Source organism: Phocoena sinus, chromosome 8, assembly GCF_008692025.1.
Source record: "Phocoena sinus isolate mPhoSin1 chromosome 8, mPhoSin1.pri, whole genome shotgun sequence".
Lineage (NCBI taxonomy): Eukaryota > Metazoa > Chordata > Mammalia > Artiodactyla > Phocoenidae > Phocoena > Phocoena sinus.
In genome coordinates this window covers 33,153,838-33,172,971 of record NC_045770.1, presented here as the reverse complement: position 1 = coordinate 33,172,971, position 19,134 = coordinate 33,153,838, and the positions used below count along the sequence as shown (strand labels likewise).

General features: G+C 38.3%; 1 protein-coding gene across 2 annotated transcripts in view; it reads left to right on the top strand.

The window, feature by feature from the left end:
* Positions 1-19,134, top strand: part of ARHGAP42 (Rho GTPase activating protein 42) — a 284,736-nt gene that overhangs the window by 52,262 nt on the left and 213,340 nt on the right. The window contains exon 2 of one of the 2 annotated variants that reach the window (XM_032641263.1): positions 18,822-18,917. The exons of the other annotated variant lie outside the window; for it this stretch is intronic. Coding sequence (XP_032497154.1) covers positions 18,822-18,917 — 96 coding nt within the window. The remainder of the gene's footprint in view (positions 1-18,821; positions 18,918-19,134) is intronic. 2 annotated transcript variants of the gene reach the window in all.

The following is a 19,134-nucleotide window of genomic DNA, read 5'->3' as shown; positions in this document are numbered from 1 at the left end:
AAATAATAAATGAATACAGTAAAGTTGCAGGGTACAAAATCAGTGTACACAAATCTGTTGCATTTCTATACATTAACATTGAACTATCAGAAAAATTAAGAATATAATCCTACTTATAGTTGGAACAAAAAGAATAAAATACCTAGGAATAAATTTAACCAAGGAGGTGAAAAACCTGTACTCTGAAAACTGTAAGACATTATTGAACAGAATTTAAGACACAAGGAAATGGAAAGATATTTTGTGCTCATGGATTGGAAGAATTAGCATTGTTAAAACGTCCCTAGTATCCAAAGCAATCTGCAGGTTCAGTGCAGTCCCTATCAAAATCCCAATGTCGTTTTTCAGAGAACTAGAATTTTAAAAAGTCCTAAAATTTATACAGAATTATTAAAGATCTTAAATAGCCAAAGCAATCCTGAGAAAAAAGTTCAAAGCCAGAGGTACCATACTCCCTGATTTCAAATTATACTAGAAAACTGTAGTAACAAAAACAGCATGGTATTGGGACTTACTTGGTAGTCCAGTGGTTAAGAATCTGCCTTCCAATTCAGTGGACGCCGGTTTGATCCCTGGTCAGGGAACTAAGATCCCACATGCCGCAGGGCAACTAAGCCTGTGCACCACAGCTACTGAGCCCACGTGCTCTGTGCCATAACTAGAGAGAAGCCCACATGCAGCAACGAGGAGCCTGCACACCACAACGAAGGACCCCACATGCCGCAACGAAGATCCCACATGCTGCAACTAAGACCCAACACAGCCAAATAAATAAAATAAATAAATAAATAACAAGAATTTAAAAAAATACATGCTAATCTTTAAAACAAACAAACAAAACCAAAAAACAGCATGGTATTGACATAAACACAGACACACAAATCAATTCAACAGAATTAAGAGCCCAGAAATAAAGCCACACAATTAATTTATGACAAAGGAGCAAAGAATATACAATGGAGAAAGGATAGTTTCTTCAATAAATGGTGTATGTATAACTGGACAGACTCATGCAAAAGAATGGAGTTAGACCACTCTTACACCATACACAAAAATTAACTCAAAATGGATTTAAAGACTTTAATATCTGAAAGTATAAAACTCCTAGAAGAAAACATAGGCAGTATGTTCTTCGGTGTAGGTATAAGCAGTATCTTTTTAGATATGTCTCCTCAAGCAAGGTAAACAAAAGGAACAATAAACAAATGGGACTCCATCAAACTAAAAACTTCTACACAGCAAAGAAAACCATAAGTAAAGTGAAACAGAGGAATGGATAAAGAAGATGTGGTACATATATACAATGGAATATTACTCAGCCATTAAAAAGAATGAAAAATGCCATTTGCAGCAACATGAATGGACCTAGAGATTGTCTACTGAGTGAAGTAAGTCAGAGAAAGAGAAAAATCATATGATAGTGCTGATATGCAGAATCTAAAATAAATGATACAAATGAACTTATTTACAAAACAGAAACAAACTCACAGACTTAGAGAAGGAACTTATGGTTACTGGGGGGAAGGCTGGGGGGAAGGGATAGTTAGGGAGTTCGGGACTGACATGTATACACTGCTATATTTAAAATGGATAACCAACAAAGACCTACTGTATAGCACAGGGAACTATACTCAGTATCTTGTAATAACCTATAGTGAAAAAGAATCTAAAAAAGAATAGATATATGTATATGTATAACTGAATCACTTTGCTGTACACCTGAAACTAACACAACATTGATAATCAACTATGCTCCAATACAAAATAAAAAGTTAAAACCACGTTGAGCACAAGAACCCAAACACCCACCCCCCCCACCCCCACAAATAAATAAAAATTGTATTTTCAACTTGTGAAAATAAATGAAAAGAAAACCTACTGAATGGGGGAAGATATTTGCAAATTGTTTATCTGATAAGGGGTTAATATCCAAAAATATATAAATAATTCATACAACTCAACAACAAAAAAAGAAACAACCTGATTCAAAAATGGGGAGAGGATCTGAAGAGACATTTTTTCCAAAGATGCAAAGCACATGAAAAGATGTTCAAGGTCACAAATTATTAGGAAAATGAAAATCAAAACCACAACAAGATATTATCTCATGCTTATAGGTTATTATTCAAAAAGGCAAGAAGCAGCAAGTGTTGGGGAGGATGTGGACATGTATTCTTGGTGGGAATGTAGATTGGTGCAGCCACTATGGAAAACAGTATAGAGATTCTTCAAAAAATTATGAAGAATAGAACTGCCATGTGATCCAGCTATTCCACTTCTGAGTATTTATCCAAAGAATACAAAAACACTAATTTGAAAAGATACATATATCTCAGTGTTCATCACAGCATTAATCACAGTAGGTAAGGTATGGAAACAAGCCAAGTGCCCATGACGGATGAATGGATAAAGAAGATATGGTATGTGTGTGTATACACACACACACACACACACACACACACACACACACACACACACACATGCAATGGAATACTACTCAGTCAGTCATAAAAAGAAAAATATGAAATCTTGCCACCTGTAAAAACATAGATGGACCTTGAAGGTAATATACTAAATGAAATAAGTCAGAGAAAGACAAATAATGATTTCACTCATGTGGAATATAAAAAAAATAAACAAAATAAATGAACAAGCAAAATGAAAACAAACACATAGATACAGAGAATAGAGTAGTGGTTACCAGAAGGGATAGGAGGTCGGGGGAGGGTGAAATGCATAAAAGAGGTCAATTGTGTGGTGATGGATAGAAACTAAATTTTGGGTGGTGAGCACACTGTAGTATATACAGAAGTCGAAATATAATGTATACAAGAAACCAGTGTTACCTCAGTTAAAAAAAATTATAAATCCAAAGACATATGTCATAGGTTAGATGGTGAAAATGCTACTGAGAAAAGTAAGTTGGGGAGGTTATTATAAGTTTATGTGTGTGCTCGAGTTCATGTTCTGTAGGGGTGACTACAGGTTTGGATAGTTACAGGGGAAGACCTTACTGAGAAGGTGACATTTGAAGACCCAAAGGGAGTGAGTGAGGGAGGGAGGCTAAATTTAGATAATTCAAGAACCATTTTCTTTTTTTTAATTTTTATTGGAGTATGGTCGCTTTACAGTGTTGTGTTAGCCTCCACTGCACAGCAAAATGAATCAGCCATACACATACAGATATCCCCTCTCTTTTGGACTTCCCTCCCATTTAGGTTACCACAGTGCATTAGGTAGAGTTCCCTGTGCTATACAGTATGTTCCCATCAGTTGTCTACTTTATACATAGTATCAGTAATGTATATGGGTCAATCCCAGTCTCCCAATTCTTCCCACCCCACCCCTTTCCCCCTTGGTACCTATACATTTGTTCTCTACATCTGTGTCTCTATTTCTGCTTTGCAAATAAGATCATCCATACCATTTTTTCTAGATTCCACATATATGTGTTATTATACAATATTTGTTTTTCTGTTTCTTACTTCACTCTGTATGGCACTCTCTAGGTCCATCCACGTCTCTACAAATGACCCAATTTCATTCCTTTTTATGGCTGAATAATATTCCATTGTATATATGTACCACATGTTCTTTATGCATTCCTCTTTTGATGGACATTTAGGTTGCTTCCATGTCCTGGCTATTGTAAATAATGCTGCTGTGAACATTAAGAACCAATTTCTTCTTAACCTGAGGGAAAAACATTTAAGTAAATTTTCATTTATTTTAGTGATTTTTAACTAGCTGGTATACTATTATCACTCATCTTGTACTGCCTTTAGAATCTGGAGGTGATTCTCAATTAAGTGATATGCAAGTTGACAAACTCTTCTCAGAGCTACTTGATTGGGGTTAGAGAAAGTAGTTTCTTCAGTGTCTATAATTCTGCAGTTTGTTCACTAATCTTTAGTAGTCATGGAGTAGTTTGACATGCCAAATCACTCCAGTTTTTACTTACCAGAGTGTCTGGGTGAAAGGAAGTGGGATCTTGTAGAACAAGTAATGTAGAAGTTTCATAGATAAGGAAGTTAATACATACCTTTTGATTGACTAAATGAGCCTCTGTGGGAAAGTTTTGATAAAATGAACCACTTTGTTATTTTTTTCATCTATTGCATCATAACATTTTCAATAAGAAACTCATTCACTTGTACTTAACTGAGGATTCATTGCAGTTGCAACTCATGCAGGGTTAAAATTTACCTTTACTTAGGCAGACAGTTTCTCCAAGGTGCAAGTTCAAAGCACAAATGTTTGCATTTATATGTAATTGATATGCTGATTATTTATCAGGTTTACAATTCAGTAAAGCTAAAACCTTAAGGACTTCTACTCGGCCAATACTTCTTTACTCTTTTGGCTTGAGGGGTTGTGATTGAAGAAATACACCATTTAATTTAATTGAAATGATCTAATAAGTTAGATGTTGTTAGTTTGATATTCAGTGTAACTTTGCAGTGTTGCTATAGTAGCAGATTTTAGTCACTCATAGGCATGATTTCTAGGGATTCTCAGAGAGAAGTCTAGGTTATATCCTTCACTATTCTGATGTAGCTGAAGTTACTAAATTAGTCCGCTGAAGACAGTACTTACCTGTGCCCAGCCTCTGTAACTAATGCACAAACGTTACTTCATTTACCATCAAGGTCGCTGACCTTGAATCACAATGGGCTGCCTCCCTAAACTGCATGGCATTGGAACTGAATGTGAGTCTTAGATTATAGAAATTTTTTATACTTAAAAAGTTAAGGTCAGGGGGCATGTGGAGCAAACAGAAACTGTATACACAAATTCATTTCTCGGTTGTATATCTCTTTCATGAATTTTCTTTCTGAAAATACAGAGAGTCTATAGTGCCTGAATGTCTTGTTCACTATCTGGAGAGCCCTTGTTGAAATACTGCCCACAATCCCACGGTTACAGCATTTCTGGTGGTCTCAGATGGCTTTCACGAGCACACAGCTGATAGAAGCCCCCTTTAGCCCTTATTTTAGGCTTGGAGCCCAGAAACAAGCCCAAGGGACTGGGTGGCTTCAAGGCTTCAGCCCCTTTATATCTCAAAAGAATGAGAAGCTAAGCTAGAGAGAGCTGATTTCTTATTTCCCACTCTCATAATGGTTAGGGACAACAGAGATCAAATATTTCTGAAACAGGCTTTTCCTGGTGTTAGGTTTTTCTGGCATTCAAAGATAGGAAAAGGCAATCGAGGCAATGCACTGTGTGCTGTTTGTTTTGTCAGGTTATTAGCTCCTTGAGGTTAGGGATAATGCTTTACTTGACAATGTCAGATGCTGCAAAAGATGCCGTTGTTCAGTATGACTGGACGAAATATAAAATATAAAGATATACTGGGACTCAGGGAGCCAAAGTTGTAGTTTTTATATTACTATCTCTAAAATTGGGTAGGGGGCTTACGATTTAGCAGCTTAGAATATATGAACTATGGTAAATCACCTTAAAATTTTAGTAGCCGAGGAACTAATAAGTTCTGAAGTAAATAAAAAATACCAGGTAAGAAGAGTTGCAAGCCACATATATATTTAAGTTTTAAATTGAAGGATGGCCTAATCATGGGTTGACTACATGCTGTCTGACATAAATTTTGTGTATAATTTCTATGAAAAGTCCCTTTTTTTGCAGCAATAAAATAATTAGAGACAATCTGTCTCCCAGAGTGTGGGAAGCTCTAAAGCCAGACATAGTTGCACAAGTTGACACAGTTGGAATTCCTCAGTTCTGATTGCTAAATAAAAGTCTCAGCTATTCAGAATCACAGCAGGCAGTTGCTGACTCTGTACCTATGGTTTTGCATGCATGTTGGCAACTCAAACAGCATGGTATTTAGGTGAATGAGTTTTAGTTTTTGGAATAAAAGGTTGAGATTTATCTTCCTGTTTTTCGATGAGTATAATCAATCACCCCTAAATAAAAATAAAATGTATCATATGTTTAAAGTATGTTCTTCAAAGCCACTTAAAACATTTTTACCAACAGTTAAACTAGTTACATAATGGAGACAGTAAGATCCATAAGAATGAGGATTTTTTTTTTAAGTGAGGAAATGATAAGAAAACTGTAAATGGTCTGGTAAAAAAAATAGTTTTTAAAAATTTTTACTACTGAGCTAACCCCAGTACGGTAGAATTGTAGGTGTAAGAGGATTATTTGTTTAAGACGGTATGGAAAGAGGAGGGTTGGCCTAGACATGGGAGATTAAGATTCCAGCTCTGATTCTATTGCTTGGAAAAGTCACTTAACCGTGCACCTTAGTTTTCTCATCTGTAGAATGTAGGTAATTATCTACTCAGTCTGTTTGCCCAGTAGGTTTCTAGTGAGATAAGGAGTACAAATATGACTTGAAAAATCTCATCATTTGTATTTAAGATAGTGAGATGGCTATAGTAAGTCATTTTATTAAAAGCATAACACTTGAAACTTTAAAAAGTAATAAAATAATGTATCCCAACAAAATTATCTCTATTGTGGTACCTTAAACATGGGATGGGGTGTTGGCCCAACGGTACAAAATGGAAACTACACTGTTAGAATGCAAGTTTTCCTGAAATATTCTGAAACATTGCTTTAATGTTTCAACATGGGGTAGGACAGCAGAAAAATGAAGTCTGTAGACATGTGGGATAGCAAGTTTATTGAAAACAACTTACAAAAAACATTGTGTAAATGGAGAATAATGATCTTTGTGCCCTTACTTCCCTGGCAGCCCAGGCTCAGCCTTGTTTTGCAGTGTTATTTTTTTCTGTTCCTTTTGGAAGAACAAGGCATGATGCCAGCATACTTCCACATCTTGTCCAAGACAGAGGCTTATGTATTCGGCTTTCAATTACTATTCATTATAAAATATTTCCAATCTTTAAGAGGATGTTAGTCATGCTGCTATGTGAAAAAATTATTTTGCCACCGTTACTGTTCATGGATAGCCATGATGTTACATGATATAATATACTTTAGTTTGGCCAAAGAAAATAAATAAATAAAAATGCAATAGTGAAAACCCGAATACGTGGTCACAATAAACATAGCCAGGGCTTCCCTGGTGATGCAGTGGTTAATAATCCGTCTGCCAATGCAAGGCACACGGGTTCGAGCCCTGGTCCGGGAAGATCCCGCATGCCTAGGAGCAACTAAGCCCATGCGCCACAACTCCTGAGACTGCTCTCTAGAGCCAGCGAGCCACAACTACTGAGCCCACATGCCACAACTATTGAAGCCCACGCGCCTAGAGCCTGTGCTCTGCACGCAACAAGAGAAGCTACTGAAATGAGAAGCCCGTGCAAGGCAACGAAGAGTAGCCCCTGCTCACCGCAACTAGAGAAAGCCTCACGCGCAGCAATGAAGACCTAATGCAGCCAAAATAAAAACAACAACAACAACAACAACAAAAACATAGCCAGCCACTTATGCTATACCCACATTCTAAGCTCATCACTTCATTTAAATTGAACTTAGAATATTTTTGGAGGTTCATGTATGTTAGATTGTTTCTTTGCTTGGTTAATCAGATTTCATTATTGGGTCTAGCAGTGTTTTCTTAGGGAATGCTGGAATGCAGATATCTGTTAACCACTGGAATGATACTTTGAAGTTTCATCAGAGGCAATATGAGTGTGGTATAAATTTTTTTAATGGTGCATGATGCTAAACTGCTGATGGGAAAATGCACTTAAGTAAATGATAAATTACCTTTTGGAATAGAGACAATTGACTGTAATAATGTTTGGTATCCCTTGAGTGTTTCCTTGGTCGGCAGGCACTTTGGCTGCATTAAATTTGGTGCCATCATATAATGGTAGGTGTCTTTTTAGGTCCTGAGAGGTAAGCTTAACATAGGAGTAGTAACCAAGAGACAAGAGTAGTGTGTCTTTCTAGCCAATGATTTCCTCCTTAAAAATAATTGCAGTTACAATTATGACAATTTGCCAGGCTCTTACTATGTACTTTACATGCATGATTTCATTTGGTCACTACAACAATCTTATGAAGTAGGTATATTACTATTATCCTCATTTTACAAACAGGTAAGTTGAAACTTGAAGAGCTTAAGTAACTTGCCCACATAGCAAAACTGGTAGTCTGTTTGGCGCCAAAATCCTTGCTTTTATCATTTTTTTAAATGAGACTTCTTTATATTAGAAGATGATGCAAGGAAATAAAAACCTGGACTAGCTTTCTCTGTAGTGACTTAAGTTTGTGGAACATTTAGGTTATTTTTAGTTTTTATTTTTAACTGGATGCTCTCCCCATTGAGCTTGATTAGATTACCAGAATAATTTTTAGAGGTGGGTTTATTCTAAAGCAATACTGAGATTTTAGGTTAGCACCTAGAATACCTAGGCTGCTTCTGTCAGCTTCCACTGCTTTGCTTTTTGCAAAGCTAACCAACAGATCCTAAATGAAAGAACCTTTTAGCCATTCCCTCTGGCCCTCCGATCTCATCTACTTGACTTGATGTCCAGATCCTCAGGTGTGTTTGTTTGCTGGGGCTCCTCTGTTTCCATAGCCCCTTTTATAGCTAGATCCGGGTCTGAGTCTAACCACCTGGCTTTTTATCTCTAATTGCTCTTTGCCAGTCCTAGAAAGGCCTAACTTTACCTTTTCTAAATACTCTGAATTTTTGCATTCTATTCTATTTGACAGCCCCTTATTTTCAAGGCCCTATGCTGAAGGCAATAAAGACTGAAGAGGTTCTCTGCCCATCACGGGCTTAATGTTTGATGAGGGTAATGGGACTTACACACAAATATATATATAATATAATAAAATTATAATGTAGGGTACATCAGTAGACATTCAAAAAGGAGCTAGATTACAGTAGTATAGTACTTCTCAGAATTTTCTATCAGATGAGGGGGAAAATGTACTCTCAATAGTCTGGAAACATGACCCAAACTGGCTGCCTCAATGGAAGTAACAAGATACAAGTTACTTCATATAAATTCTGCTATACTGGCATTTAAAAAAAATGTAAAACAGGATAAAACTACTTCACTTCCTTCTCTTTAGTTTTCTAATAAATGTTGTGGCACCAGAAGATACACTGAAAGTATTCATGGCTTTCTGAACTCCTGGCACACTGCTGTGTGCCATAAGGTATGTCAGTATTTGGTATCTGTCAAACAGCAAATGTGTTGCCCTGGTTGGATTATTTAGGGTGGGGCTTTCAGATTAATCTAGAAAGAGGCAGGTCTTAAAGCTGCTTTAAAAGAACTAAAGGAAGCTCCAGGTACCATCCTCAAGTATAGCCAGCTGCTCTTGTAAGGTATAATCCAGCTTCACAGTGGAACTGTGAGTATTGATTCATTTGAAGACAATTGAAGGTCACAGCAGAGACAAAGGGCTGTTTCCAACATGAAGAATGACCCTGTGGATGCTGGGAGAACAGAAGTTTAGATTGTTCTGTTTGGCTGGAACATTGAAGGTACAAAGACCAGTTTGAGAAAAATGATGGCCTAAAAATCATAGAGGAAAGATGATATGCTTGACTTGCCTAGTAGGTAATAATTTAGTGTGATGCTTTAAAAAGAAGATTAAACTAGTCAAATCATGATTTTATCACAAATGTGTTTGTCGTATGATACCAAGAAGGAGCTGATGGAAAAGGGAAGTAAGTTTTAAGAGTTGGAAATAGGCTGATAGGTGACATGAAAGATAAGGTAACACAAAATGCTCTTCCAGAGTCATTATCTTGGGCAGAGAGATACTTCAGGTGGTCAAGAGAAAAGAGGGCTAGAAGTGAAGCTAGAACACTAAACACTTTCCATTACCAAATCTGTTAATAAGAGCATAAGTTGTAAATGCCCAGAAAACAATGATTGGACTAAGGAAGAGGTCATGTGTGGGAAGATAGACCAGGAAGTCCAGGAAAGCATGCCAGGCCATAACCAGTGTTGCTGAGAAGCCTAGGAAACCTGCAAGGTCCTCCATGCTGGATAACTCAATATTTTTTAGTTAAATCAAAAAAGTCAAGTGGGATATTTTATAAAATTTTGTTTGGAATTCCAGTATCCAAACTTAAATCTCCACTTAGGAGTTGCCTGCATATAGATACATAAGTAGTACTTTTTACTTTTTTTTTTTTGCGGTACACGGGCCTCTCACTGTTGTGGCCTCTCCCGTTGCGGAGCACAGGCTCCGGACACGCAGGCTCAGCGGCCATGGCTCACGCGCCCAGCCGCTCCGCGGCATGTGGGATCTTCCCGGACCGGGGCACGAACCCGCTTCCCCTGCATCGTCAGGTGGACTCTCAACCACTGCGCCACCAGGGAAGCCCCATAAGTAGTACTTTTTAAAAGAAAACATGTATTGAGCTAAAACAAGGTGTCTAAAGATAGGTTTATCTTTCCTGAAGGAAAGAGTATGAGGAAGAGAAATCTCAAAGGAATGCTTATTGAAGCAGGAAGAAAAATCCAGAGAAACTGCAGTGTGCCATTGTTTTCTTCGCCTCCCCTTCCCCCTGTCCCCCGCACCCCCCGCACCAAGTTTTTCCCCCAGGGTAGGAAGATGGGTGATTTATTTCATCCTTTCAGCTTTCTATTTTTAAATTGTGTTGTAGCAATAGTGAAGTCTTTGTGGTTTTTCATTTTTAATTTTTATGGAATTTGTAGCTTTATAGAAACTATGGATAAAATCTGGCCAAGTGTTGGTTCCTGTTTGTTGTTTTTAGGCTGGAATCTTCTGGAACTGCTTGCCAAACACATACCATTTATGGGATTACAAACTGCTTGGTCTTCATTAGAGGCCAGTACCACTATTTATTTTTGCTGAACCTCTCCTGAAGATAGTAATTTAATACACAGATTAAATATGTTATGCTTACAATGAAAATATTTCATATTCTGCATTTGCCATCATAATAAATAGTGGTTTAATAGTTAACATTTGTTGAGAACCAGAATTTCAAGTTTCTGTTCTTTACCAGGCCCTGTGCTAAGTCCATTTCACATAATATTCATGACAGTTTTGTAAGGGATTAGTATCTTCCTTTTGTACATGAAGAACCTGAGACTTAGAGAAGCTAAGTGCTTGCTCTAAGCCATATTTCAGTAAGTGGTGGATTGGTGTCCATGTCTGTCTGAGTCTTGTGCACACTTAGTCCATGACATGAAAGAATGATTGATTCTAAGGAAGGATTTTTTTCCCCTATCTGAGCACATCCCTCACATAACCCTGAATGCATATCTGGTGTGGAAATGAATGAGGCTGTCTAGAGCTAGGCTAATTTGTTTTACCATGCCAAAACAATCATGTTGTTCCATCCTAGAATACAACAAGTTAATTTAGTGGCCTAGTGTAGTCTGTGCCTTTTGCATTTCCAGGGGGATGAAGAATAACATCCGTGCCCCGTTGCCCTCTGGTGATTGTCTCCATTCACCTCCCATGGACACGGCAGTGTTTCTCTAGGGCTTCAAGGAAAGAGAATTCCTTGATTCCATTATTACAAGTCAGTCAGTTAATTTCGCTTCACCTCAACATATAAGTACCAAGCTTTGTCTTGGACCTTCTTTAGGAAGACTTTCTTTAATAATATTGGATAACCATGATTTTCTAGCCATTTATGTAAAGTAGAAAATAGCAAAGTAGGCATTTTCAAACTTTGTTCAAATAAGAGCCATAGGAATGATTCTTACTGACAAGAAGTTCTCATTGTGTTTCTTTCTTATACTTTGCCACAAACCCGGTGTTCTTTTCCTCTGACTTTTCTCCGTCTAACAATCTGACATTTGCAGCTCTCTGAGAGAACATTAAAAGCATAACTGCAGGTATTAAAAGCCAAGGCTTATTTGGTAATTCCGTGACGTATTCTCCTATATAATGTATGGTTTGTTTATTATTAAGGCTTGCAGTGATATTCATGTTCCCAGTACCATAAGCTTTTCAGTAATTTATCTATGGTGGATTCTTATGTTATGAATGCATTGGTAGTTGGTGTAAACTTTTCCTGGTCCCTTTGTTCTCTTTTCTGTCTGCTTTCTTTTGGGCACTAATGGTGAAGAGAGATGAAGAATATATACCTACCTTTAAGAAGCTTAACACCTAGAACATTATTCAGTTATCTTGTGGCACTAGAAAGTACAAGAAAGAATGTGCATTTCCTTTGACTTTTAGACCATCTAATATATGTTTGCTTGTAGCTTATTCCAGGCTAATAAGCATACCTAGCTCACTCTCATATAGCTCAGTACAGAGAGTCTTACTATCTTAGATTTTATACAGCAGGTAAGGGATTAATTAGATGTTGTCTAAAGGTCACATGCTCCCTGGTTTTAATGCTTGTTACTCTTTGGGAAGTAGCTATGGTATGTAGTAGAAAGAACATCCAATTTGGGAAGCAGTCCAGGTTGGAGTCAAGCTCTTAGACTCTGGGCAAATTAAGTTATTACCTAACTTTTCAGAGTTTCAGCCCTCATAGCTTTGTGTGAGAATTAAGAAAAATACATAAGAACTTTGAAAGAGTAAAACATCTTACCGACACCATTGCTATTGTTATTGTGAATGTATATGAAAGCTTCTTGTATTGGAAAGTGGATAACTCATGTTTTAGATCTGGAAGGCTTAGGTATTTATCCACCTTGCAGAAATTAATGGTTTCAACAGTTGAGCTCTAATTGTATACAAGATATGGTAGTGGATACTTGGGTAGTGTTCATTGATGATAAAGTTTTCTACCTTTAAAACACTATCTAAAATAAGGTGGATAACCTAGGTTTATGAATAACTTGATAAAAGGTAAAATAAAGAAAGCACAGCAAGAGCGTCACAACATGTAGTAGGAGGTATAAAGGAGGCAATAATGCCACATTGAAAGGGATCGGGAAGACCTTTTTGGAGGAAATGGGGACTTGAGAGAGAGACTTGAAAGAGAACTTGGGAGAAGAGTCTATCCTAAGGAGGTGGAATAACAATATAAAAATAGGTACAAGAGACTGGATGGTCTGTTGCCGGTGGTACTCAGCTTGATGTGAGTCATGATAGAGGTGTTTGGATGTGTAGGTAGAAGCTGCCTTTTGAAAGCTTTTGGACATTTTGTTAATGTGGCCTTGCCTGGTGTGTTGTCACATCTTTCAGGTTCTTGTCTTCATTGAATCCTCTGAGGAGCCTTCCCCCATGCACTCCAGCTGGACCGATTGTGCCTTCTTATTTGTTACCTCTGTGCACAGAGCCATCTGGCAGTGCGGTTAAGTGGGGACTCTGGAGCCAGGCTCCCTGGGTCAAAATCCTTGCTGTTATTTACTAGCTTGAGCAACCTTGGGGATGTCACTTAACCTCTCTATGCCTCAGTTCCTTCATCTGTAAAATGGGAGTGATGATATCTACTTCATGAGGCTGTTGTGAGGATTAATGGTTTTAGTTTACCTTAAGTTCTTGGGTAAGTATCAGGCACATAGTAAGTACTGTCTGCGGTGATGTTGTTATTACTAGCCTCTGTCGGAGACTTTATCCATTGTCCTCTGATATGATTTATTTACATACCTCATGTCCGTATAGGACTGTGCCCTTTTGAGGGAGGGATATATTCTGTTCTTACCTTTGTATTCCCATGGCTTCATCCTGTGTTCCTTCTGCACTGTAAAATCTCATCCCAGAGCAGCCAGATTTCAAGAAAAACTGCCTTAAACCAATGGACTGGCTGGTTGTACTTGTTCTGAGATAAATATAGCTAACATTGTAAAAGTAATTCCATTGACACTTCTAAAGTAACAGGTAACTCTAGCTCTTAAGTCTGTGTAAGAAGAGTTGTAATTAAATATTTACTGTTTTTTAAAAGTTTCTCTAATGAGGTTGAAGTGTTTCTAACGAAATGAAGTTTTAGTGCTTCATTAGCATCATCTAATCGTGGGTGCTACGGGTTAACTCTTTGATATAAAAACATTGCTGACTAATTAAAGCCTACTGTAATTCTTCCAAGTTATAATGTGAATACATGTGAAGACACCCTATGCTTAACTCATTAGGTAAATAGAAAGGATATGATACGAGTGATACTTGCAGCATCTTTACTATGTACAGCTTTGACCCCTAGTAAATGTTACTCCTCCACCTTCATCTTGAATATAGATAGCCAGGGTGTCTCCGACTGGGATTTTTTCCTTGTTTGTCTTCATGTTCTGATAGTTGAGTAGGAACAGGGAGAAAGAGACAGTCTTGCCTATGCTAGATTCCCTGCTTGTCATGCTTTATACATTTGATCTTTCTTTTTGTATTTAAGAGAAATGTAGATTCTGTCATTACACAATTTGGTACTTTAAAATTCAACAGTAAACTTTAAGAACTGAATTAGGTCTTAAATTCAAGGTCTATATAACTGGATGTGAATCAATTTAATTTACAAGAATTTAGTACCAGTACTTCTCTTTTGTGCATCTGACCATTGTTTAGAAATCTTAGACAATTAGGGAAGAGTGTGTTCCATGGAGTTATAAGTCAGTGAAAGGTGTTGTTCTTTCTAGTTCAGAACTGCACTCAGTGGGAGATGGAGCCAAAATTAGAAGTGTGAACTGGATTCCTCATTTTTCAGATGGATTCATATGACTGCCAGAAAATACCATAAGTTCTTTACTTTGGTCACATTTTTGACCTCATCATTACTTTGGTTGTTGGAAAATGAGAACAAACAAAAGGAAAATCAAGAACTCATGACACTTGAAGTTGAAAATAAGTCGTTTTTCGAACTTCCCCTTTATTTTTGGGATTATCTGAACTAGTTGAGAAGCATATTTTCGTGTATAGTCCTGTCTCATTATGCTTCATGAAGATCATTCATGAATTCTTGATTCTATCCAGCATTGAAATAGACACCCATCTCTTACACAGAAATACTGAATAATCAGGTAGTCTCTGTCACGGCATGATTGCAGTGCACCAAGAGAGAATTTGAAATTGCAATCAACAGACTGTTTTATTGAGTACTTTCCAAGGCTGTCTAAGGCCTTACAGCTGCCACCTTCATTCCTCAAATTTTCCCTTTTCCTTTCTTTTCTGAGACTTGCAACAGGGAAACAGCCAACACGTTTTAAGTGCTTAGCTGTGTGTCTAAATGCTTCATCTATATTAACTCATTTACTCCTCACAATAACCCTGAGAGATGGGTTCTGTTCCACTTAACAGATGAGGTACAGAGAGGTTATGAAGGCTGCCATGATCATGCCGCTGGTTAGTAGAAGCGGGAAGCTAACCCATTTCATCTGCCACTAGAGCTCATACTCTCAATCCCTTGGCTATATGGACAGTGGGCTCCTGTGTTTTTGTTCAGGCGTGGGAATTTTTACAGTGTACTCACTGAGATCTCTGTGAAAGGACGAAGCAGCTTACCTTTCTCAGTCAAGGAGCAAGGCCATGGGAAGCAAAGAATGGTCTGGGAAGAAATGTTTGGTTGTGGGGTTTTATGTCAGGAGTTCCCTAGGACAGCGGTCCCCAACCTTTTTGGCACCAGGGACCGGTTTCATGGAAGACAATTTTTCCACAGACCGGGGTAGGGGGGATGGTTTCAGGATGATTCAAGCACATTACATTTATTGTGTACTTTTTATTTCTATTATTATTACATCGTAATATATAATGAAATAATTATATATCTCACCATAATGCAGAATCAGTGGGAGCCCTGAGCTTGTTTTCACTTGCCACTCAGTGATAGGGCTTTGATATGAGTCTGCAAGCAAATGATTTATTATGGTCTCTGTGCAGTCAAACCTCTCTGCTAATGATAATATGTATTTGCAGCCTCTCCCCAGCCAGATCATCAGGCATTAGATTCTCATAAGGAGTGCGCAGCCTAGATCCCTCGCGTGCACAGTTCACAGTAGGGTTCGAGCTCCTATGAGAATCAATGCCACCGCTGACCTGACAGGAGGCGGAGCTCAGGAGGTAATGGGAGTGATGAGGAGTGGCTGTAAATACAGATGAAGCTTCGCTTGCTCGCCCGTGTCTCACCTCCTGCTGTGCAGCCCGGTTCCTAACAGGCCACAGACAACTACCAGTCCTGGCCTGGGGGTTGGGGACCCCCGCCCTAGGAGAAAGCTTCCAGGTATCTCCTTGAGTTTGAGGGGAAACTCAGAGGAACTTGTGGTGATGAGGGGAGAGAAGGAAGGCTATCTGTTACAGAATTCCTAAGCATCCTGATCTGCGCATATTACCTACTACCCCCACTCTGCTTTAGGAATTCCATCTGTGACTTCAAATCCAGTTTAGCATAAGGCCTGTATATTGTACATGGAAAAATAAACGTTAAATGGAATGTTTTGTCCCTTTCTCACGGAGAGTACCTGCACACAGTTTGGCTTAAAAATTATCCTAGGAGTCTGATTTTTTTTTTTGTGTGTGTGTGTCTTCTCATAACATTTGATATAAGTGTTATGATTTCTTTACCCTTAGCCAGAGCTATGCAATGTCAGATAAATGCATACTTTTGCATGCATGGGTCCCTTCTGTCTGGAAGGCCAGTCAACTTTCCCACCTTTTGAGCTGGGCTTGAATGATAACAACTGATGCCATTTATTAAGTTGCCTAGCCTGTACCAGGCACAGACCTCATTTAGTTTTTATAACAACCTGTGAGATGAGTATTCCTTCTCTGTTCCATAGGTAAGAAAACCAGGTCTTGTGAAGGGTGAATGATTTGTCTAGGGCCTCACAGCCAATTGGTGAAGTCTAGTTCTGATGAAGGCTTTGTTTTTCTCATTGACTAACAATTCACTAAGGAGGCTCTTTTCATCTTTCTTCCTGAGAGCCCAAAGCAGAACCATTCTTAAGCTGATAGACCTTTCTATTCTCCTAAATCCAAAGTACCTCTTAAGTAGAATGTGCAGCTGGCACCAAAGTTCTACCCCTCTTTTGGGAAGAGGTGTTAGTCTGTGAGTAGTAATACCCTCTTTCCAGAGCACAATTTATTTTTTCAAACAAGATTTAAAAAAATCTCAGTCTGTGTGTGTGTGTGTGTGTGTGTGTGTGTGTGTGTGTGTATGTTAAAAGCCTCTCTGAGGCTCAAGACCTGTGGTCTTCCGAATTCCTGTTGGTGAGGGTGTTGGTGAGTTCTTGATTCACATGGTGCAGTAAGTGACCTTGTTTGGAGACCTGTTCACTCATGGGTGCTTACTGTGATTGGTACCTGGGCTTGCAGTTTCATGAGTGGTGGGTTACCACATTAAGTCTTGGTGTCACGTCTAGGCATCGGGCCATAATTGTTCTCTTAAAGAAAAATGATTCTGATGCTAGTTAAAATCATAAGGAGGACTTTATTCAGGTCGGATGCTGTAGATGTCGAGAATGTCACAATAGGGGAGAGAGTTCAGGCTCTACCCTGAATGCAACAAGAACAAATGTGGATTTATAGCCGAGGAGCATGTTGGGTGGCGGGGCTAGGGGGTGCTGTCAGTGGATGGAAAGTTACTAAGAGGAGAAGATGTAAAGGTTCAGAGGATTCTTGGTGAAGGCAGGTCAAGGGCTTAAGCATCAAAGGTGGGGGATGGGGAATTTGATCAGATATCAGTTTAGATATTCTCTAAACTGACTTGGCAGGATTTTTGCTAAAACTGGTCTATGTAGGCCCAGTGAGGACAGAGAGCCAAAGTAGAGGCATAGTCAAGAAGAGGGCTCAGAGGAACCCGACTGAAGATTGGCCAAGGAGAGAATCTTTGTCAAGTCCTATTGCTTGAATTAAATGTTAAGCATTCAAGGTATCAGAATTGAATGATGGGAGATAACATTAAATAAAGTGTAGACAGACTTCCATAAACATGTGTTTCCTACGGGCATAGACTTCTGTGAAGGGTTAGCATGGAAGATCACAGTAGCTCTGAGAGGTGGGACCTCTAAAGCTTCCCTGATGCTGCACTGTCAGATTGATTTAATTTTATTTAACAAACATAAATAGTGCTTATTAAGTGCCAGGTTCTGTTCTAAACACTTTGCAAATGTTACCTTACTTAGTCCTCAAAACAGCTCTATGAAGTGGTTATACTATTGTTATTCAGTCTTTACAGATGAGGAAATAGAGGCCCAGAGGAGTTAAAAAAATTTGCCCAGGGTCACATAATGAGTAAATGGTAGGACTTGGATTTCAACCCAGGCCGTCTTGGCTCCAGAGTCTGCATTCTTAGTCACTGTTAGGTTGCATCCTAGGCTTTTGCCTCCCAGGAATTTACTTCTCATTATTCTGGGCTTTTCTTTATTCTCTCCATGATTAAGGAAGAATTCTTCTTCTGGATTTAGTCACTCTCTGGAATTTGTTCAGACTGAAGTCAGGACTGAGGAGTATGTTTAGCTTGAGATTTCCTATAAATCACAAGGTTATTCGTAAACAACTTTTCTCGTGGCCTTTCACCTTAGAATGAGAATGTGTTTATTGGTAAAAACACATTCCCTATCTGCTCCACATTCCCTGTCTGTATAGAATAACATCGGTGACCCTTTCTAATCAAATGTTCGCTACTTTTCTTTTTTTTTGCCACCAGTAACCTGGTAGCATTCCTTCTTCTTCTTTTTTAATAAATGCTCCATTTATAGGGAATGAATGGTAATTCTTTGATAAAGGCTTTGGGAAATTGGCTTCCAGATAATACACAACTGGCACCAAAACTTTCTTAAAGGGACAAATCTGCTTTGGAAGCAGAGCAGATCTAATCCCTAAAATATTTCTTTAGTAGTCTCTTTAAGTTCTGCTTAAATTTGTCAAGCTGGTATTTAAAAAGGTTCTGGTCAATATAGCATTAGCAGTAAAGTTATGTAAATACATGTGGAAACTCTTGAGTATTCCATGGTATTGTACCTTCAACTTATGGGTTTTTTTTAAACTTTTAATTACAGATCTGTCTATGGCAGTACAGAAATTTTCCCAGTCACTGCAAGATTTCCAGTTTGAATGTATTGGTGATGCTGAAACAGATGATGAAATTAGTATTGGTGAGTTGTGATATTTTTCAGTATTCTAAGTAATCATTTTAAAAGTCTTACTTCAGATAATGACTTGATTGAAATCAAACAGATTCACACACCCAAATACCAAATATGTCAAATATTCTGACTTTGATAAAAGCATAAGGGCGAATTTTTGGTTTCTGCGGAGAGTATTATGAATTGTTTTAAAATTGAGCTCTGTGGTTTTTTCCATAAGGTAATT